Below are 21,619 nucleotides of genomic sequence, written 5' to 3'. Positions count from 1 at the left end.
GCTTCTGAAAGGAGCACAGCTCTGCTCTGACACTAGGGTTGCCATGAGTCAGAGTTGGCCCAATAGCAGTTGGTTTTTTTATAGCCTAGCTGGAGTCAACTTGATACATAAAACTGACCATCACAGAGGGGTAGGTTCATCATTTCTATGTGAGACATATTTTGATTAACTTCAGAAATTGCTAGAAAAGTTATTGCCCATTTCCCTAAACCTCCAATTTCTCTAGCTAACAGCCTGACAGCAGCAATGATTAGAAATTGATTTCATGATCATTATTTGCTCACTCAGGTTTGGTTGCTTAGATACAAATTTTGAGCCAATTTTCCTAAGGTGTCTCATAGATATTATAATATTCCAGAAATATATTCACAGTAACTTATAAATAATGGCTCCCAGAGTCAATAGATTTTTCTTCCAAACAATATTCTCCATTTGACTGTCATCACTCCTGTAATATTTATGAAGCAACTCGTGGTGAGCCTAATGCCACCTCTGGGATGGTAATCTGCTTCAGGCAGAGTTTTTCCTGCAGTTCTTCGCCAGCGTTTATTCGGAGGCCCTTGTGGCCATAATGCACTTCTCCCTTCCACCACCGCGTACGGTGTGACGAACAACATAGCCATTGCAAAAAATTTTTTGGATAATATAGAAAGAGATAAATAAGAAAATTCTAACCTACCACCCAGAAATAATTACTGTGAATGTTTTGGTGTATTTTTTTTCATATATATATATATATATAAAGCCTGTAAGGTTTTATACAGTTTATGTTTAAGATTTATATAATTCTGAATTCTGCCTTTTTTCCACTTAACGTTATTTTGTGATCACTTTTCCATGTAATTGAATTATTTATGAGTATTTCAATGATTTCGTAACTGTGCCATGATTTATTTCACCATTCTCCCATTGCTGGACATTTACACTGTTTCCAGTAATTCCCAATTATAAATAACACCAACATGAACATCTTTATGTTCATCTTTGCTCACCTTTCTGAGTATTGCCTTGATGCTCATTCTTAGAAGTGAAATTACAGGGAGAAAGGGTATGAACTATATAAAGTGTTTGATACATATTGATATTGTTTCCAGATTCTTGGAAAATTTGTGAAAGATCATCTCATGCTATTTGACAACACTTACGAAACATCCTTTGACAAGTAGAAGAGTCAATATAATTTCTTCCTAAAGGGTTTATGTGCTACTTAGCACATTTATCTTGAAATGGAAATAACTGTTCATTTACCTCCTTAATACATGAGATACCCATTTCTCCATTTGTTTCTGATAGAACCCAGAACTTGCATCACGTCTCTTCTAAGAGCCATAAATGTTTGGGGTCCGATATGGGGTGTAACTAATGAGTTTATGTGCCTTTCCAAGTGTTATCACATCCCAACATGCTTGCCCTGGCCTTATCAGTGGCAGAAGTCATCGCGTGGGAGGTATCACCACCCTGCCAGCAATTGATTACCTCCTTCGCAGGCATGCTGCGGTCTGCTTCCAGCGTTGCTTAGGAAGGGTCTCCTGAATCTAATTAAGACCCTCTTCCCCTGTGTCACAGTGCCCGGTGAGGACTGCCAGATAGTAATGAAGGTTCTTTTACTGAAAGACCCTAAAGAGGATGACTGTGGCCAGGACCCGTATATCAGGGTAAGTGACCTGCGACTCGTAGTGCCATGAAGCTTGAGCTTAACTGCCTTCTTTCTCCTCACTTATGACTTCAGGAGGGTTGGGAGTAAGTGCCAGAATTCAGAGAAATGTCACAGAATAAGTTGTTGATGGAATCCCGTGACCCTTTCCTTATCTTCACAGCAGGCCTGGCCAACCCAAAACTGTATCCTTTCATTTGCAGGAATTAGGACTATATGGACTTGAAGCCACTCTGATCCCTGTTTTATCATTCGAGTTTTTGTCTCTCCCCAGCTTCTCTGAGAAGGTAAGGCCCAGTGCTGTGTCAGTGTTTGCTTTTCATAGAATCTTTGCCAGCCCAAGTTGGGGGACCTATTTTTTACTCCGCCATTTTCCCACCAAACTTTAACACAGGGGAAGCGCAGCCTTCCCCAGCTCCAGGACACTGCTGCTATCAGGGTTCTCTGGGAGGCCTCTGTGTCTACTCCTCCAAAAAGCCCCCCACTGACTGGGAGAGGCAGGGTCTGTAAGGAGGCCCAGGTAACGCTGATTTCCTGCACTGCTCCCAGCAGCTTCCCAACCTGCTCATGTTCATCCTCTCTTTTAACCCACCCCCACAAACCAAACTGCAAAGCAGGCCAGACAGGTATTATTCTTCCCATTTCAGAGATGGGGTAATTAAGACCCAGGCTGGCAACTTGGCCACGGACTTGAGCCCAGGACTTCTCTCCACCACTTCAGTTCTGCTGCCCTGTGTAGGGTGACAGACGTTGCAGGAGTCGTGCCCAGTTAAAGGTGACCGAAGGTCCTAGTAAAGCTCCAGCCCAGCTGCTGCCTTCAGGGCATCTCGCTGGGACCCCTTTCTAGACGAGGTGGCCGAGAGTCCATGGTGATTTCCTGGGACAGGAGTGCCCAGCCCTGCTTGCGGGGCTCTGGGGCTCTGCACCTCCTTAGAAGGCCTTGCTGTTTTTCCCTTTTAGTTTGGACTGGATATTGGACTATTCATTCAATAGTTTCCTCCACAAACAATGAGTGGGCATCTATAATGCTCCTGTGATGAGGCACCAGCTCTGCAGGCTTCAGGAACTATGTAAGAGGGGTCCACATTGGTATGGAATCTTCCTCCATTAGCAGCTGTAAAAAGGGAAAAAAGAGCTCATGATTTGGGGTCATTTCTAGGTCCTAGAGGCCCTCAAACACAGGGCGTCCACAGAAGCCTCTCCCTGGTTCTTGGCCAGCGTGCCACGGAGCAGGTTCTGAATGTGCTCTGGAAGGCTTATGCCAGGCAGAGAGTAAGAGCAGGGCAGGGATCACAGAGGCACATATCTCCGCTCTGTCCTGCCACTCACCATGGACCAGTTCCTTCCCATCTACGAGCCTCTGGTTCTTAATCTGTGAGATGAGCATAACCTACCCATATCACAGGGTAGTTTCACAGTGAGGTAATGTGTATAAAACAGCCCAGTGCCTGGCTCAGGATAAATGTTCAGTAAATTATGTCTCGTTATTATCTTTGAGGAAACCCTGGTGGTATAGTGGTTAAGTGCTACGGCTGCTAACCAAAAGGTTGGCAGCTCTAATCTAGCAGGCACTCCGCGGAAACCCTGTGAGACAGTTCTACTCTGTCCTGTAGGGTCGCTGTGAATCAGAATTGACTCACTCCAGAATAGATATCATCCTGTGGATGTTCCAGTTCATTACAAGTGGTGGTCAAGTCTACTCTTCTATCTGCACCCAACCCCAGCCGCAGGCTGAGTTGCACTTGTCACCCTGTCTGTTTCCCCCCAGGCTGTGAGCTCATTGAGGGAAAGGCTGATGTCTAATTAATTTGCCTACGTTTCCAAAAAAACCTAGAGTAGTTTCAGGCTCATAGTAAGCACGCAATAAGTGTTGAGTGAATGGGGGGATGGGTGGATGAGTGGGTGGGCGAGTAGGTGAATGTATGAATGGATGGGTAGGTGGATGGATGGATGGACAGATGGGTAGATGAGTGGGTGGATGGCCAGATGGATGAATGGATGGATGGGTGGGTGGGTAGATTAGTGGATGGATGGCTAGATGGAATTAGCTTCCTACTTCCTTTGGAATTTAACCATCACGTGAAATGCCTTTATTGCTTTTTTGGTGTGCAGCTGTCTCATCCTGAAGGTTACGGAGGACTCATTTTTACCAGTCCCCGAGCAGTAGAAGCAGTGGAATTGTGTTTGGAGAAGGACAGTAAAACTGAAGGTGAGGATGGGTCTGCTGTGAATTCCATTTGCCTGTTACTTACTCTTCCCTCTACCCCTGGGGATACCAGATTCCAGAAATGGTAGCACTTCACATTTGAAATACACCGTGACTGTTAGCTCAAAAAATGTTTAAGTACCAAGTTACTTCGTGTTTGGGTGACCTTTGGAAGGAGCGTAATTTGGTCTTTCTTCTATAAGACAGTTTCTTAATGTCCAACACAGAACGTCAGGGCTACATGCTGACCTCTGATGGAAGTGAGCACTTAGTGGAGCTGTGCCACAGCTGCTTCCTCGGGAACAGGAGATACAGCTCCCTCCTGAACTCCCAGGCTGATGTCTGTCATCCAGCCTTAAATGTTTACCTGCTGGGCGTGCACATCTCCCCTCAGAATAGATTGGGTGTCAGTCTTCTCTGAAAATAGGGTAAGTGCCATGTTCCTTGAAGGGACGATGAGCAAATCCAACCATATATGAGACATGGGCAGTGCCATGGCAGGCCTTTTATGATGTGGTTTTCTCTTTGACCTTCTTCCTGCCTCTCTCCTTCTCCATCAAACAGTGTGAACACGGCACTGCCCATTAACGGAACCCAGGACTTCACTCTGGACAACAGCCTTCTCAGTCTGTTTGAATGAGCAGCTTTGTAGCTAGCATTCATTGAGCCCCTATTGTATACCGACTCAACGACAGCTGGTGATGGGGGTGGTGCATATTTAATTAGGTTTTCACTATAGCTTAAAAAATTGCCTTCTTGGTGATTTCAAGTACACCTTCACCACTTGTTGAAGAAAAAATTCGATGCTTTTCTTAGGGGTGAAGATCCATGCCGTGAAATCAGCGTGACAACTCAGAACCAGACACGCTGTTATCTTCATATTTCACATTTCATAGGTAGTCTGTCTTGGAGGTGCTTCAGAATGCTTTGTGTTACCATTTTATCATTTTCTTTTATATGGCTTTGAGGGTAAAGATGATGAGAAAGAACACACCCCACGAGTGTCCACCATGACTTTGCATATAGTGCTTTACAATTTACAAAGCGCTTTTCCACATACCTTCTTCTGTGGATTCTCATAACAACTCTGTAAAGTAGGAAGGACAGACATACCAAACCCAAAACCAAACTCATTGCCACTGAGTCAATTCTGGGTCATAGCGACCGTATAAGACCTAGTAGAATTGCTCCATATTGTTTCCAAGGAGCGGCTGGTGGATTCAAACTGCCGACCTTTTGGTTAGCAGCCAAGCTCTTAACCACTGCACCACCAGGACTCCAGAACAGACACAGGTGACTTCATCAGGTGTTTCCTGATGAAGAAGCAGACGAGGTGGGTTAACTGTCTTGCCCAGGAACCTACCACGAGTTAAGGGGCAGAGCCGGCCCTGACACCACCCTGGATTCAATCCAGACTCCCTCAATCGTTGTTCTGCTGCAAGGCTGGGAAATGATGTGTTCACATTGTTATGGATAATTTTTAAATAAAAAATACTATTTGCATTTGTGTGGTAGAAAAGAAGGTGAAACTTAATCTTTGGTTACTCTTTAAAAGGGAATTTCCCATAGGCGTGAAAAGCGGAGAGTAGCTCTATTGAATCTAAGGAAAAGTTATACTCATAATCAGATTTTAGGAAAGAAGAACTATTGTTTCTCTGTATTATAAAAATGTATTGAGCATCCAGTGGCCTTATGATATATTCTTACAATCCATTTTCTCTTTGTATTCCTTTAATGCATGTTGTTGTTGTTAGGTGCTGTCGAGTTGGTTCCAACTCATAGCAACAACACGAGGAAACACTGCCCGGTCCTACACCATGCTCACAGTCGTTGTTACGCATGAGCCCATTTTGCAGCTACTTTGTCAGTCCATCTCTTTGAGGGTCTTCCTCTTTTTCGCTGACCCTCTACTTTACCAAGCATGATGTCCTTCTCCAGGGGCCTGTCTCTCCCGATAACATGTTCAGTGTATGTGAGACGAAGTCTTGCCGTCCTTGCCTCCAAGGAGCATTCTGGCTGTCCTTCTTCCGAGACAGATGTGTTTGTTCTGGCAGTTCATGGTATATTCAATATCCTTCACCAACACCACAATTCAAAGGAATCAACTCTTCTTCAGTCTTATTCATTGTCCAGCTTTCACATGCAGATGAGGCAAATGAAAATATTGTGGCTTGCTTAGGTCAGGTGCTCCTTAGTCCTCAGAGTGACGTCTTTGCTTTTTAACACTGTAAAGATGTCTTTTGTAGCACGGTTGCCCAATGCAGTGTGTTGTTTGATTTCTTGACAGCTGTTGCCGTGGGTGTTTATTGTGGATCCAAGTAAAATGAAATCCTTGACAACTTCAGTCTTTTCTCCGTTTATCATGATGTTGCTTAATGGTCTTTAATGCATATTTAAAGATTTTTTATTTTTAATCATAAAATGATGATGTTCTCTTGGAAATATGAATCTGAAACTTATTATCTCTACTTTGACCCTAATGAACCCCTGAGCTCTCTCATCTGAGATTGTAGTTTATGGACTTTCAGATCTATTTCCCAAATAAACCCAATTATATTGCTTTATTAGATATTTAATTAGCTTTTTATTATTTTTTAATAATCATTGACTTTTTCTTTTAAAAGTCTAGAGCTTTTTTATTTTAATGTCACCATGCAAATTACTCTGCAAGTTACGTTTGTTTGCTAGTATGCGTTAAAAATACTTGGAGTGCCACCTTTGGAAACCAGTTAATACTTCAAGCAGGCACGCCGACACATTACCCGAGGTGATTTTTTTAAAAAGTTCGCCTACCGAATATATGTTAGTTTGAGATGCTAGTCTTTATGTTTGGTTATTAATAGTTCTCTTGCTTGCAAGTTTCTCAGGATAAACATTGGGTAGCATCCAAATGGTGACTTTGGTATTTGCAACTCACGTACATACGATTTCATGTTTTACAGCTTGGGAAAAGTCTCTGAAAGAAAAATGGAATGCTAAGCCAGTGTACGTGGTTGGAAGTGCCACCGCTTCTCTAGGTAAGCAGTTACAGTTCAAGGAGAATACTAAAAAATGACTTTGCCTTATTTGTTTGTTTGAAAAAGGAAAATGTACACTTCAATTCCTTTTAAAACTATGATAGTTTTGCCTATTAAATTTGCTGAAAGTAATTAATTAAATATGTAATACTGTCCGTAAGGGTGTGGTGAAAGAAATATACTCAAATATTGTTAAACAGCATCAAAAATGGGTTTAAATCTTCTGAGAAACACTTGGTCAGTATGCCGTTCAAAGCTCTATTAAAGTGTTTGTACCCTTTGGCCCACTAATGCCTTTACTGGGAATCTATCCAAAGGTAGTAATCCTAGATGGGAAAAATGAAATGGCTTTTGTGTGATAACATATATTGTAGCATTAGGTACAACTGTGAAAAACGGAAGCCCCGCCTAACTGTCTAGTAACAGCGGAGTAGTTACATATAGTAAGTGTCCTCCCCAAGGAGTGTTCTTTTCCTCTGCCCCATCTGTGATCTTAGGGCTGAATTGTTCATGAAGGGAAGGGGATGGGGAAGGCTCTGTCATCTTTTAAAATGAAGATTTTGAAGAATTTTTATAATGTAAGAAAATATAAGGTAATGTTAAGAATATATATATATGTATAGATCTATGGTGCAATATTAACTCAATTAAAAAATACAGGCACTGTAATAGATAGATGCCTCCTTCTCCCAAAATAGCCTAAAAGGAAAATCACCTAATATTAAAGGTAGTTCTCTCCAGGTGATGATATTATAGGTGGTTTTTATAATTTTCTTAACGTTTTCTACATTTTACCAAATAGCCTTGAATTTATGTATTGTTTTTAAAGCATAAAATTTAAACAGTGACTCATTAAAAATTAGCATTAAAACATTTTAAATACTTAAAAAAATGCTTAGCCATCATGAAGACCATAAATCCACGTGTAGCTTTGTTTCAGAACTGTTTAATTTGTCTACATGAGTTTAAAAATATCGGGGGAAGGTACAGTCTGAGTGAAAATAGATTAAGAATTAAAAGCACATTTTCCAGAGAACAAAATCAGATTGGAGAAGAAACCAGCTGGGAGTTGCTAGCTAATTAACAGAGGAAGCACAGCTCTTCTGTGTAGTAGGACTTCTACCACCAAGCTCAGCACATTAGTGGTTTGGTTGCCATGGGAACCACCTCCACTCCCCCGCATTCCCCCAGAAATTAAGTTAAGAATTTTCTTATACTTTCTTTTACTATTTTTGTTTTCTAAATGAGAAGAGGAAAGAAAATCATGCAGGCAATTTCTGATTTATATACCAAAAATTTCACTGTTGAATAGACAGCATATTTGTGAATTTTTGTACTTTGATTTTATATTCCAAGTCCAGCCCTTCACACATTAGCTGATGAGCAGATGCTTTTCACCGTCACTTGGACTTGGGTTTGATTTCAGCAGCATCATTGTGCATTTTGCTCTGACCCTTCTGTAAAGTGAGAAACTAGAAAACAGAAGGGGTGGCAGTGATGAGAAGTCCATGCCTCTGAGACCCGGAGCAGATGGCCTCAAGTTGGCCCCTGTTTATTCACTTGTGAAGGAAAAGGCATATTCTAAATGCTGGAAACTTATCATCAAAGGGGAAATAGTATCCCCTTTATCGTCAAGGATTTTGTTAATTTCTTATTTGTAATTTTAAATTTCCTTTGAGTTTTCCTTTATTTCTTCTTGCAGTCCAGTGAATTACTTAATATGACCCTTCTAAGCCATAGTCTTTGTAACTCCCACCAAATGACTGGGTGGGACTATGCAGATGAGGTGCTCGTGGCCCACCAAGGGGATTGGATAACTTGCTAATAATGTAAATGAGGTGCACGGTACCCTTGTGGGGGTGGTACCATGCAAATAAGGTATGTGACACCCTAATGAGAGGATTGGTCAGTTTTGTTATCCTGCTAGGCTTAGAGGGAGAGAGAGAGAGAAAGAGGAGCTGTAACACAGAAGACAGAGGGAAGCAGCAGAACCAGGACCAAAACCCAAACCAAAACCAAATCTGCTGCCGTCAAGTCGATTCCGACTCATAGCGACCCTACAGGGCAGAGTAGAACTGCCCCATAGAGTTTCCAAGGAGCGCCTGGTGGATTTGAACTGCTGACCTTTTGGTTAGCAGCCATAGCACTTAACCACTATGCCACCACGGTTTCCAGAACCAGGACAGAGAGGGAGAACTGTAACACTGGAGACGGCAAAAAGCAGGAGCAGAGAAACGGCAGCAGCAGAGGCAGGAGATCGACAGGAGATGGTGCAGTGGGCCTCCCGGCCCACAGAGCAAGAAAGCTGAGCAGCTTCAGGCAAGAGGCTTGCTGGTGGAGTGGGGTGCCTCTGGGCACTTACCAGCAGAGCTAAAAGAGCTTTTTAACACTTGCCACAGTAGGGCAGAGACTGAAGGCCAGAGAGGCAAGCTTAGGGGCACAGCTGAGAATAGGCTGTCCTGATTGAAGAACTGTATCCTGAGTGTTTCTGAACCTGAACAATAACCTGTTACTTCCCTAATAAACCTCATAACTGCAAGTATGGTCTGTGAGTTCTGTGTTGCCACTGCAATGAATTAACAAACCCAGCAGAGAAGCAGAGAATGCCATGGAAGGGATGGTTGGTGTCAGAATTGGTAAATCAGCCTTGGGCTGTTGATCTTGATTCTCCTTTCCCCTTGTGAAGTTATAGGAGGTCAGATGCCTCCATCACTCCATTTTACTTTATCTTTTTTTGAAACCACATCCTGGCCTAGCATGGAAGTCAACCACCCACTCTTCAGTTGGCCTTTTCTGAGATGACATAACAAAAGGAGGGCTGTCTTCATGGGCCCAGGGAAGAGGCATTGCATGAGCTCTGAGGTTTCTGCTCCTCCTAAGCTTCAGCAGGAGCCTGCAGAGTTAGAGGAAGCTGAGCGCTGACAGCCAGGAGGAGCCAGGCCCAGTGTATCAGTCACCTTTGCTACGTAACAACTACCCCAGCACCCAGTAGCTGGAGACAACAGAGATTATCTCACAGTTTCTGGGGGTTGGAAACCTGGGAGTGGCTCCATGGATCCCTCTGCTCAGGGTCTCTCACTGGCTGCAGTCACCTTGAGGCCTGGCGGGGGGCATGTCTGCTTCCAGGATCACTCAGTGGCTGCTGGCAGGATTCAGAAGACCCACTTCTCAGCCCACTCATGTGGGTTCTCAACAGGGCTGTCTCACGACATGCAGCTGGCTTCCCTGATGGCAAGACAGGTCGAGAGAGCCAGAGAGAACACCCAAGACAGAGCCACGGGCCTTCTGTAACCAAATCTTGGAAGTGGCATTCCATCACTTCTGCCATGTTGTTTGTTCGGATTGCATCAATAAGTCCAGCCCACACCCCGGGGGAGGGGGCGACATAAGGGCGTGAACACCAGGGACTACTGGGGTTACTTCAGAGGCTACCATGACACCCAGGAGCCCTCGGGTCAAGCTACAGCCAGAAGCTGCCCCTGGCCCCCTCCGGGACCAGGTCAGGACCGTTGGACGTTTGAAGCAAAGAGAAAAGGTAGAAGGTAAAAGCCTAGGAAACTGGATCCATTGGGGCAGTCATTGTCTGAACCCCTCAAATATAAAAAATATTCTGTCAGGTTTATCTAGGATCAGCTTGGTGTATTTAACACAGTTTGAATAATTTGAAGTTTCAGTGTCGGCCATTACTCAGGGAAGGACCTTAAGACAGGCTTGCCCTGAACTGAGTGCTGCGTGAAGTGCGTGTACCGGCGCTGGGGCAGAGCTGGCCTCTGTATGCTTGGTTCAGGCTTGGCTCTGCCACTTAGGGGCTGAGACCTCAGACCAAACGTTTATTGAGAGCTTCCTGTGGACAAGACAGACGCAGTCCCTGCCCTGCTCAGCGCCTCAGCTCCTCGTCTCTAAAGGCAGGAATAGCCCCCACTGTGTCGCTTGCAGCACGCACGTGGTCAGGCTCCAATGAGCAGGGGCTTCCTGAGAGAACAGGAAGGCCATTCAGCAGAGTTTTTGCTCCAGGTGTGGGAAAAGTGCCTCTCAATATCAGGATAAAGTACCATGGTCACCCAGCCGTGGTTCCCCAGTTCAGTTCCTGGGAGCAGTTCAGGGTTCCCTGGCGCTTTTAGACACTTCTAACTTGGACCAAGAAGCCCTGGTGGCTCAGCAGTTAAAGTGCTTGGCTGCTAACTGAAAGGTCAGAGGTTTGAAACCACCAGCGGCTCTGTGGGAGAAAGATATGTCAGTCTGGTTCCATAAAGATTTACAGCTTTGGAAACCCTTTGGGGCAGTTCTCCTGTGTCCTATACAGTTGCTATGAGTTGGAATCAACTCTGTGGTAGTGGGTTTGGTTTGGCTTTTGAACTTGCGCCAGGGAGGCACAGCCTGGGCTGGATCTGCAGCCTGAGCTAGGGCTTTGTTCCTGACACAGTTGACAGCAGCGTGTGGCCCTCCTCTTTGACTTAGCCCGTGTTAGTGACCCATAGTTAGAGCTGGCAGTGTCTACACTGAGGGTCAATGTGTTCTGAGCCAGTCTCTCAGGAGGGAGAGCCTGAATGGAATGCCCAGAGTGCCTCTCTTCAGAAAGCTCCATTTTCCTGAGAGAAGAGGGCAGAGCAAGTGCTGACTGAGGGGCCAGCCCTTCACCATCCCTGGCTTCTGCAGAGCAACCGGCCTCTTCAGGGTATGCGGGGAGCCGGGGTTGTATGGTCCTGCTCAGCTAGTGAAGGGGCGTGTCACAGAAGTGCAGGATGCCTGTTGGCATGACACGTGGCCCCTCCTCCCCCTTCAGTCTGGCCCTGTCAGCCACCTTTGTGAATGGGGGCTCGCCTCCCTAACAAAGTCAAGACTTTCTCATGCAGACCCTGGAGAAGGGTGTAGACAGACCCCTGTGCGTGCTCACCATCTCCTGGCTGACTGACAAGCCACAGACCAGGGAAGGGTGAGGCTGGGACCCGGCACCTTGATGCTCCTACACTGGCCTTCAGGAGAGGGCTGCCTGCGTATTTGCGTGGTAGAGAACTACATGTGAGCAAAAGGACTCCCCAAACCATGTAAGGAAATAACATTTCTTTGTTGTTTTCCAGTGAGGAAAATTGGCCTGGATACAGAAGGAGAAAAATGTGGAAATGCAGAGAAGCTCGCAGAATACATTTGTTCCAGTAAGTAGAAGAGCGCCCAAATGAAGCCATTTATTTTTGTTTGTTGATCTCACAGCCACTGGTTAAAGGGGAAAGAATGTGTTCCCTCTGCGATCTCCGTGATGATATTGATGGGTGTGCAGTGTGTAAGCCACCTCTGGGACCTTAGTCTGCTTGAATTTGTGGAGGTTTGTACTTGTTTGCACCTGGTGGTGCAGTGGATAAAGCACTGGACTGCTAACTGAAATGTCTGTGGTTCGAAACTGCCAGCGACTCTGCAGGAAAAAGGTGTGGCAGTCTGGTTCCTGAGAGATTTACAGCCTTGGAAACCCTATGGGGCAGTTCTACTCCGTCCTGTAGGGTCGCTATGAGTCAGAATTGATGGCAGTGAGTTTGGGTGGGGATTATTTGGGAACCCCTGGATGTTGCAAACAATTAATATGCTCAGCTGCCAGCTGAAAATTAAGAGGTTTGAGTCCACCAGAGACACCTTGGAAGAAAGGACCGGTGATCTACTTCCGAAAAATCAGCCATTGAAAACCCTATGGAACAGACATGGGGTTGCCCTGAGTCAGGTTCGACTCGATGGCAACTCGTTACTTTTTTTTTCACTTGATATACTTGGTTGAAGGTCCTTGGGTAGCGTGAATGGTTTGCACTACTAGCCAAAGGAGCCTTGGTGGTGCAGTGGTTAAGAGCTCAGCTGCTAACTAAAAAGGTCAGCAGTTTGAATCTACCAGCCACTCTTTGGAAATCCTATGGGGCTGTTCTACTCTGACCTGTAAGGTTGCTATGAGTCAGAATCTGCTCAACAGCCATGGATTTTATGGGTCTAACCAAAAGGTTGGCAGTTCAAACCCACCCAGTGGCACTATGGAAGAAAGACCTGGCAATCTGCTTCCATAAAGATTACAGCCAAGAAGACCCTATGGAGTAGTTCTACTCTGTAACACACAGGTTCACCATGAGTCAGAATCCACTTATGGCGACCCCTTGTGTAGGATTAAATTTTAGAGTTTTCGAAGAATAATTATTGGTTATATGGTGGGAAGACAGTTCCTTAACTGAATAGGTGGCTCCAGCTGTGCTTGCAATTGATGTATCCGTTCTGGAAGGGGATGGAAAGGAACTGTATGGGCCATTCCTTATTACGAGATTCAGACCAGCAAGCTAGCGTTCCTTCTTTGCAAACAGAAAGCAGAAACAGATCAATGTCACATCTGAATTATGACATTGATACTTCAGTGAAATGAATCCCGGCTTGGCAAGGTAAATACTCATATATTCCACCCTTATCTTGGAGGACACTGGCCTGTATTCTTTGCAGAGCCTTTGTTATTCCCGCTCATTTATTGCCAGCATGTCTTTCAGTCCTAACAAATCTTCAGTTCAATTAGAATATCCAAATGGAAATCCATGTTGACTGCTAATAAGGTACTCCTCCTTGGTCTTACTGAGGCATTGATTCTCTCCCTCAGTAAACTCTGAAGCTCAACTTTAAAAGTGAAGAGTCTGCCTCTGATGCTTGGAGTAAACAGCTTGATTCATAGTTCTTGCTTATTTATTTAACAAACCTTCACTTAGTGCTGTGTGACAGGTCCTATTCTGTCAGCTCATTTAATGGGATCACGCAGTGTTCCGACAGACAGTCACCTGCCTTCCCTGGACAGCTCCTCTAGAGAAAAGTAGCTAAAGTTAAATGGTGAAAGGTAGAAGACAGTTATGACTTTTTAAAAAGGAGAGAGGGACAAGGGCAGACAGACTGTGCTGCAGTTTATTTGCGATGGCTGCCAGGGCTTGGAGCTAGGCAGCTGTGTCCACCCGAGGGCTCTGCACCCTCCCAGCCTGGTGTTGGGCTCGTCCCAGTTTCTCCCAATCAGCCTCCTTGTCCTAATGATCTGCAGTGAAGTGCCCACTGCCCACGCTCTGCTGGCTTCTGAGGGGGCGAAATCTTTGCAGACCTGGACATGGTTACAGTCCTGCAGACGTGCACGTGCTCCCCTGGTGATATCTGACAAAAGTCTCGTTATTTTTGTGACCTACGGTGACTATTGAGCCCCCACCTGGCTGCATACGATCCTGTGATTGTCATCACCAGGGTTCATCTTCAGCCCTGACAACCCAGCTGTCCAGCCCTCCTCCCTGGGAAAGCAGTGGACACCTTTTTGGTGTCAGGCTGGAGCCCCTGCTGGCCGCTCTCCTCCTTTCTGTCATCCTGGGACACCTCTCTCCTCTGCAGAATCAGCCAGTCTTAAGCATTGCATTGACCTATTGTGGTTGCAGATAAGCCCACAGGCGTTAAGCTTATCCCATAAAGGAATGGGCTCTTTGCCCTTGGATTCCTGGAGGGGGGTAGTTCCCACGAAGTCTAGTCTCCATAGATCTGCCCTCCATAGCAAAGGAGGGTTCAGCCAGGACATGTTGAAAAGTCGTCGTCTTTTATGCTGGCAACAAGTCCATATCGATTTCAACTCCTGGAGACCCCAGGTGTGTCAGAGTAGAACTGTGCTCCTTAGGGTTTTCAGTGGCTGATTTTTGGAAGTAAATCTCCAGGCCTTTCTTCCGAGGCACTACCCAGGGACTCCTTTATGCTGATAGGGCAGGGCTTTTCCTTCTGGGACCCGCTGGGCATGGTGGAGCAGTGATAAAAAGGCCCACTCCTGCCTTGGGGGGCCCACAGAAGTTCAGCGCAGCCTGTGGGGGAAGGTAGTATCCTAAGCAGGGCTTCCAAGCTCTCTAACAGTGACCTGTAACCGGAGGATGAAAGCAAGCAGCTCAGCACTGTGCTGACCTTCAGAAGACGTGCCACCAGGGGGAGGTACCTTCTCGTATACCCCAGGGGAGGGGGTGTGCTTGTTGAAAAGTTTGGCCCCTGGCTTTCCTGCTGGATTCCCACAGCTGTCCCAGAGCAGGGGCTGTGAAGGGCCCGTGGGGGCAGCTAGAATCCTGCACCCCCAACCCAACACACACGGACCCCTGCCCTCTGGAGCTGTTGAGTGAGGCCCCCACCCATCACACACACAGACCCCCAGGGGCCCCCGCGCTCTGGAGCTGGTGGTGAGCAAGGCCTGGTTAGACAATGGCACTGAGCAGCTCTAGAATCTGTCTGCAGGGCTGGCACCCCCAGGGCATGGAAAGCATTCCCTCACACTGGGAAAGAGAAGCCAGCGGCATCTGCATTTAAAATTTCCAGACTTGTTACCTTCTTTTCTCTCTGCACTAATATTTGCAGAGCAGTTCAAAGAAAACATTCACCAATGTGTAGTTACTTAATAACTGAAATGAAGTAGCCTACAGTTACCCTCCTGCTTAGATGCTGCTTCATGGAGACAGTGCTGGACGGGAAGAGCTTGCTTTGCGTCTTCCTCTGATTGCAATCACCAGAGAAGGTGTCTTCAGCTGAGGGATGTGGGCAAATGCCTAACATCTGTGTATGACCAGCACTGGTTAGAATTTCCTGCCTCCGATGGAGAGAAGGGAAACCCTGGTGGCGTAGTAGTTAAGTGCTACAGCTGTTAACCAAGAAGTTGGCAGTTCAGATCCGCCAGCGGCTCCTTAGAAACTCTATAGTGCAGTTCTACTCTGTCCTATAGGGTCGCTACAAGTCGGAATCGACTTGACAGCAGTGGGTTTTTTGGTTTGGATGGAGAGACACAAGGGATAAACAGGTCTGTTCTACTGAAGTGCCTTGTTTTCATTCACATTTGGGGAAGACTGGCATCCAACCACCCAGCAGTTTTGTTGGATGGCGATGTTGCAGGTTGGCTAATTCACCTTCTGTCTTCACTATTCTCCAAGGAGCCTAGGGCCAGAAATACCTCCAGGTCTTCCCAGAGGAAATGGGGCCAGAGCTGAGCTCATAGCCTTGGGGCGCTGGGTGCCTGGCTAGACCGTTAGAGAGCAGGGTGCCCGCTGTCATCTGTGCTGAGGCGGCCCCACAGCCATCTCTCTGGCTGCCATTTCCTGGCTGCCTCAAGAGCACACCCCCACCCCAGGGTCTTCTCTGGAGGTAGGAATGTTTGCTCAGGTGCTGACCCCGGGACTGTTCTTTAACTTCCCGACTCTAGCTCAGGTGACTGCTGCTCGGAAGCCACTTCAGGGTGGGAGGGACTGAAGGAGCATGGGTGCAGCAGTCCCCGTCAGAACACGCGGTACCGTTCCGGGTGCAGCAGCTCACGTCTGAGCACGGTACTGTTCCGGGTGCAGCAGCCTGCTTCTGAGAGCCTAGTACTGTTCTCTAAGCACTTAAACCCACGTTGCCTCTTATGTTCCTCTTATAACAACCCTTCAGGCTGGAAGTACTTCCCATTTTATAGATGCTGAGACTGAGACCTAAGGAACCCTGGGCTGCTTGGTCTCCCAGGAGCTGTCCTCTCCCAGGCTGTTTATCACAGAGTCTGGTGCTTCGCCCACAGGGGAGTCACCAGCGCTGCCTCTTCTGTTTCCCTGTGGAACCCTCAAAGGCGAGATCCTGCCGAAAATGCTTAAGGACCAAGGTGACTGGATGCGTCGGCTCGTGGGCACTGCCACCCTCACGGTTTTGGGATCCACCAGGGACAGAAGTGGTCAGCTGCAGAGTCCACACAGGCCAGGCCTGGGGTGGGCGATCCCCACATGGAGCCAGGGTGCAGCTGTGCCTCCCCTGTGGTGGATCTGCTCTCCTCAGCCTGTCTGGCCCCAGCTGGAACACGAGCGTGTCCCCGCACCTCCACCAGGAGGGTGGCTGGTGGTCATGCCCTGGGGCAGGTAACGGGGTGACAGACCACGGCGTTTGGTCCTCTGTAACTGAGCACATTCCGACACGCAGACGAAACTCCGAGGATAGAGCTGAGCCTGTAACAGCCTGCAGAGTCCTCAGCCCACCCCTCACCACCCCCAGGCTCGCTCCAGAAACCTCTGGTGCACTCAGCCCATCCACTCCTTCCCTGGGGCTGCCTCAACAAAAGGCCACACGCTGGGGTGGTGGCGGCCGGGGAGGGGGGTGGTCCTAAAAGCAACAGGAGTGTATCCTCTCTCAGTTCTGGAGGCCAGGAGTCCAAAATCAAGGTGTCAGCAGGGCCGTGGTCCCTCTGACGGCTCTTAGGGAGGCTCGTTCCCTGCCTCTTCCAGCTTCTGGCGTTGCTGGCAGTCCTTGGCTTGCAGCTGCATCACTCCAGTCTCTGCCCCCCGTCTGCGTGTGGCCATCTTCCCTGTGGGTATCTGTGTGTCCCCTTCTCCCAGAAGGATTGGATTAGGACCCACCCTACTCCACTGTGACTTCGTGTGAGCTAATGCCATCTTCAGTGACCCCATATCCAAGGTCACATTCAGCAGTGGTTAAGAGCTCGGCAGCTAACCTAAAGGTCAGCAGTTCAAATCCACCAACTGCTCCTTGGAACCCTATGGGACGGTTCAACTCTGTCCTGTCGGGTCGCTATAAGTTGGAATCGACTCGACAGCGGTAGGTTTGGTTCAGGTTATTCAACCCACTACAATCACGTGCACCCCTTTTCCTGTCACAGTTGGCCTGGGAGCACGGGGTGACTAGTGGTTGGGAGTAGGAACTTTAGGGCGATACAAATCCAATTTGAATTCTCCCTCTGCTGTTATTAGCTGTGTGAACTAGGGCAAGTCCCATAATCTGTGTGTCAGTAGCATTGTCTGTGAAATGGGTATAATCATCATGGTACCCACCTCACAGAGTCATCGTGAGGTTATGTAGCATGACGCCTGGCTCTCAGAAAGCAAGCGGTTCACGGGCTCTTACTGTTACCCTTCTTAGGTTCTCCCCCGTTCTTCTGAGCCTCTCACAGTCCACATGAAGAACATTAGCCAGGATGGTCAGACCTGGTAACTTTCCGCTCTTACTTTAAATGGAACAAGATCGATCTCTTCTACTAGTATCACCTGTATCATCTTATCTTCTAAATGCTACCAGCAACAAGGAAGGGCCAGGGAGGTTAGGTAGTAAGATCTAGCAAGATCGTTAGCCTTTTGGAACCAAAACTACCAGGAGAAAACAAAAGAGAAAGCATGGTTCTGGGTATCTGTAAAGAGACATATAGGAATCAGAGGTTTGGCACTTGGCTTTTTCCTTAGATTTGGGTATGAAATGGTGACAGGCTAAAAACATCCCGCTGCTTCTGAGTGGTCTTCCTTCCTGTCCTGTTTCATTTTCTCAAGCCTGAGGTCTCCCCACCTGGTGTAGGTCCGTTTACTCCATGGCTGCCCCCGGTAAATCCACAGATGGGTGGCATGTTAGTTACTTCCATGCCCCTCCTTCATCACCAGCCTGAAACCCCCTGGAATGGTCAGAGTCTGAGTAGAATGGGAAGGAACAGACCCTGGGGACTGTCAGCCCACAGGGGTGGCTGATCCAGGAGCACAAATCAGAGCTGGGATGCAGCTGGAGCCCATGGCTGAGGCCAACATGCCCCTCTCTGGCCACTCGCCCTGAACCTGTGTGCCCTGAACCTGGTTTCCTAGCGTGGGCTGCCAGGGCCAAGGTGTCGGGACCCCAGGTGTGCACTCAGCCGCCTGCTTTGGCCTTGGGCTTAAGAAGCTCCCTCAGAGCTCTGAACACAGGCACTCCTTGCCCTCAGCATGGGATTCTGCACAGACAGGATTCATGTTGTTGAGGCAAGCGACTGCTCTGTGTGGGCAGGCCACACCCACATGAACTCAGGAACAGATGATTTCTGAGGTCGTGATGAAGACAACGGTGCCGGGACCCTTGGCCCTCATCCACCATCACAGCCTTCTCCCATGGCTCACTCTGGGCTGCGGGGCTGGGTTCTCCCTGTGCTACATTGGGATGTCTCCACTGGCTATGATCAGTGGGGGCGGGAGCATCCATTGCGTCCCCAGGGCAATAAAGTCTGTTTCCCGGTTTCCATTGTGTCCAGGGATCCCCATGGAAAGCATAACTGTCTATCAGAAGATCCCACATCCAGGAATCCAAGGGAACCTGAAGAGCTACTTCTCCAAGCAGGTGTGTGGTGGTCCTGGGGTGCCCCATGGGGTGGGCACCCCGGGGCAGATGGGCGCAAGATGCGTAGACAGGTTCTCAGTGCAGTTGCCCAGATGCCAGCTGTGTGGCTTTGAGGGAGCAGGTAACCTCCGTGGGGCTCTACTCTCTATCTGTGAAATGGGACTGTCCTGTCTAGTGAGGTGGTTATGAGGATTCACACAGAGGATTAGCGGGCCCTTTACCTGGCATCCAAGGTACCGTAAGCCCGAGGTGCACTGTGGCCTGGCTGCTGTTGTTGGGGTTCTTCACGGGATGTGGGGCTTCGGAGGAGCTGCGGAGGCCAATGGTGGGCCTACTGGGGAGGGGGCCTGCGGTGCCCCCCCAGGAGTCTGGACCGAATTTGGTAGGCCGTGGGGGACCTTTGGAGGCTCTGGCACTGGAAGGTCTTACTGAAGGACAGGCCAAATGCAGAAAGGCCGTCCGTTAGGTCTGTCTGCTCTATTTCTGGAAGGTGTGGAGAGTGGCCAGGGAGCCAGACGGGCCTACACCTTGGCTGACCAGTGCCACGCTGGCCTCAGGAGCTGGAGGCCTTGCCCAGTCTGCTGGGCATGTGGCATCCACAGTGGTGTTCTCTGGCCTGGGGGGCTGGCACAGTGACCCAGGAGCAGTGCCCCGCCTCCTGCTCACACCTGCTCTTTTAGCCAGTCCTTTCTGAAATTCTGTCTCATCAGAGCAGAGAGTGGTACCATCTCCTGCAATGCTCCTATTGTAACCCCCCTGGGCTGGCTGTCAGGAGCCACCCTCTGCCACAGCCCCTGTGCGTGAGACTGATTGGGACGGGGGTAGAGGAGCTGTTCTCTCCCCAGCCTTGCAGCAAGGGATGGGTCTTCTTCTCTCATCACTACAGGGTGTCCCAGCCAGCATCACATTTTTCAGTCCCTCGGGCCTGGCGTATGGCCTCCAGCATATCCAGGAGTTATCTGGTGACCACATCAATCAAATCAAGGTGAGCACGTGGTGGCCTTGTTGGTCATTTGCAGATTTTTTTATCTTAATATTAATTGTCCATGTAAAACCAAAGGCCCCTGACCTAGCAGACGCCCTCATGGCAGCTTGTAGAGTTGAAACGTGCTGGGCTCCTGGATCCACAAGCCTGCGTTTAAAGCCCAACAGCTCCACTTCTGGGCTGGTGCCCTTGGGCAAGTTACTAAACCTCTCTGAGCCTGTTTCCTTGTTTGTAACATGAGGATGAGTACCCTTTGTGGCCTTATAGACACGTATGTGGTATTTGTTGCTTGAGCTCTCCCCATTGTGCCTAAGAAAGCATTGCCTAATCCAGAGTCATGAAGATTTATACCTGTGCTTTCTTCTAAGAGTTTTATGCTTTTAGCTCTCACGTTTAAGTCTTTGAGCTCTTTTGAGTTAACCTTTGCATATGGTGTGAGGTAGGGATCCAACTTTGTTCTTTTCTTATGGAGTTTCTTAAGGAGTGGCAGTGTGGGGACCATGGGAGCTTGGGCCCTGTGTCCCATTCTGACTTGCCCCAGAGGGAGAAGCATGAGGCCCACAGCATCCTGAGATTGCACACAGATGGGGTATCTTGCTATCTCTGCTCCCACCTTGCTTGGTTCCCACATTCTGGGGAGGGAGAGTGCAGGGAGTTGCTGAGTGAGGGCCCACCTTCCTCACCTTCACAGCCCTCCTCCAAGCAGGTGCACCCTTGTTATCCTGAGCAGGGAAGAGGGGGAATATCTTCTCTGCCAGAGCTGCTTATCATCTCCCCTAGTCCCCCACAACCCCTGACAGCCAAGGGCAATCGTGCCTCTTTTACAGATAAGGAAACTGAGACTCAGAGAGATTCAGTGACTTGTAATAGCAGCTAGTAAGTGGCAGAGTCAGGACAAAACGTCATGCTCAGTCCAAGGCGAGGCTTTGGCCGTGACCGTGGTCAGCGGGCAGCATCCAGGGATGAGGCCCACACCTCCAGGCATTCTAACCTGGGGTAATGAGAGGACAGGGGCAGCAGCTGACATCCACTGAGTCATACCTGTGCCAGGTGGTTACACATATCACCGCATTTCATCCTCACAGCAGCCCACGAAGACAGTGCCGTGAACCTTTCTGTGTTATGGATTAGGAAATAGAGGCTCACGGGGGCGGGTCATTTGCCAAGGCCACTGTCCCATGAGTGCTGGCTGGTGTTCCAGAGCCCTGGTCTGGGCTGTGCTTTCCCGTCACACTCGGCAACACCCAGAGCCCCTTTCAGGCTGTCTGGGCTCCACCTGGTCCAGAACACAGAGCGGAACTGTCTGCAGCTCAGGTTTGCCAGGATGGCAGAACACAGTTCCGGCCCCCTCGAGTCCCTCCCCTCCAAGGTGCAGCCTCCTGACCTGAGCTGTGGGGACAGGTGTGATCTCTCTCAGGATGATAAACACAAAACCAAACCAGTTGTCCTCTAGTCAGCTCCAATTCATGGTGACCCGTGTGTGTCAGAGTAGAGCTGTGCTCCACAGGGTTCTCCATGGCTGAGTTTCTCAGAAGTAGGTCACCAGGCCTTCCTTCGGAACTACCTCTCTGTGGGTTTGAACCGCCAACCCTCTGGTTAACACCCAAGCACATGGCCGTTTGCATCACCCAGGGACTACCTAGCCATTGTCATCA

General features: G+C 48.3%; 1 protein-coding gene across 2 annotated transcripts in view; it reads left to right on the top strand.

The window, feature by feature from the left end:
- The window catches only part of UROS (uroporphyrinogen III synthase), a 29,605-nt gene that overhangs the window by 6,649 nt on the left and 1,337 nt on the right, over positions 1-21,619 (top strand). Inside the window, exons 2-9 of one of the 2 annotated variants that reach the window (XM_049855637.1) lie at positions 1,567-1,655; positions 1,858-1,941; positions 3,767-3,863; positions 6,803-6,877; positions 11,956-12,030; positions 16,425-16,505; positions 18,894-18,979; positions 19,866-19,964. In XM_049855637.1, coding sequence (XP_049711594.1) covers positions 1,593-1,655; positions 1,858-1,941; positions 3,767-3,863; positions 6,803-6,877; positions 11,956-12,030; positions 16,425-16,505; positions 18,894-18,979; positions 19,866-19,964 — 660 coding nt within the window. In that variant the 5' untranslated portion in view covers positions 1,567-1,592. Of the gene's footprint in view, positions 1-1,464; positions 1,656-1,857; positions 1,942-3,766; positions 3,864-6,802; positions 6,878-11,955; positions 12,031-16,424; positions 16,506-18,893; positions 18,980-19,865; positions 19,965-21,619 lie in introns of those variants that run through there. The other variant, XM_049855638.1, reaches the window with a different exon arrangement.

Source organism: Elephas maximus, chromosome 16 (assembly GCF_024166365.1).
Source record: "Elephas maximus indicus isolate mEleMax1 chromosome 16, mEleMax1 primary haplotype, whole genome shotgun sequence".
In the NCBI taxonomy this organism is placed as follows: domain Eukaryota; kingdom Metazoa; phylum Chordata; class Mammalia; order Proboscidea; family Elephantidae; genus Elephas; species Elephas maximus.
This window is presented reverse-complemented; position numbering and strand designations above follow the sequence as displayed.